Raw genomic sequence first — 464 nt, 5'->3', positions numbered from 1 at the left:
GTCGGCCGCCGCCTTCAGCTTCTTGTTCTGGTGCGTCTTGACGTGCTTGGCAAGGTGGTCGCTGCGCATGAAGCGCTTCCCGCACTCGGGGCAGACGAAACGCTTCTCGCCCGTGTGAGTCCGCAGGTGCCGCTGCAGCTCGTCGGAGCGGGTGAAGCTCTTCCCGCAGAAGAGCCAGTTGCAGACGAAGGGCCGCTCGCCCGTGTGCCAGCGCAGGTGTGCCTTCAGGTGCGAGGTCTTGCCGTACACCTTGCCGCAGCCCGGGATGTGGCAGACGTGCTGTTTCTTCTTGCCCGGCTCCGCCTCCGGCGCGCTGCCCGCGGCCGCCTGGCAGTTGGGGCAGCGGCAGCGGCGGCACCTCCTGGCCGTGGCCGCCAGGGGAGACTTGGTCTGCAGCAGGGCGGCGATCTGCGTCTGGTACTGCGCGAAGTCCGAGTGGCCCAGTACCAGGCCCCGCGGCAGCG

General features: G+C 69.2%; 1 protein-coding gene across 1 annotated transcript; it reads right to left on the bottom strand.

Moving 5' to 3' along the window:
- Positions 1–6: 6 nt before the first annotated feature.
- LOC104916973 (transcription factor Sp5) lies at positions 7–459 on the bottom strand (the record flags this gene model as incomplete). The annotated part of the gene is made up of 1 exon (XM_010728041.1): positions 7–459. A coding segment is annotated over one exon (453 nt), but the record flags the coding sequence as incomplete, so codon positions are not given.
- Between the last annotated feature and the right edge of the window lie 5 nt (positions 460–464).

Source organism: Meleagris gallopavo, unplaced genomic scaffold (assembly GCF_000146605.3).
Source record: "Meleagris gallopavo isolate NT-WF06-2002-E0010 breed Aviagen turkey brand Nicholas breeding stock unplaced genomic scaffold, Turkey_5.1 ChrUn_random_7180001952325, whole genome shotgun sequence".
NCBI classification, from domain to species: Eukaryota; Metazoa; Chordata; class Aves; order Galliformes; family Phasianidae; genus Meleagris; species Meleagris gallopavo.
This window is presented reverse-complemented; position numbering and strand designations above follow the sequence as displayed.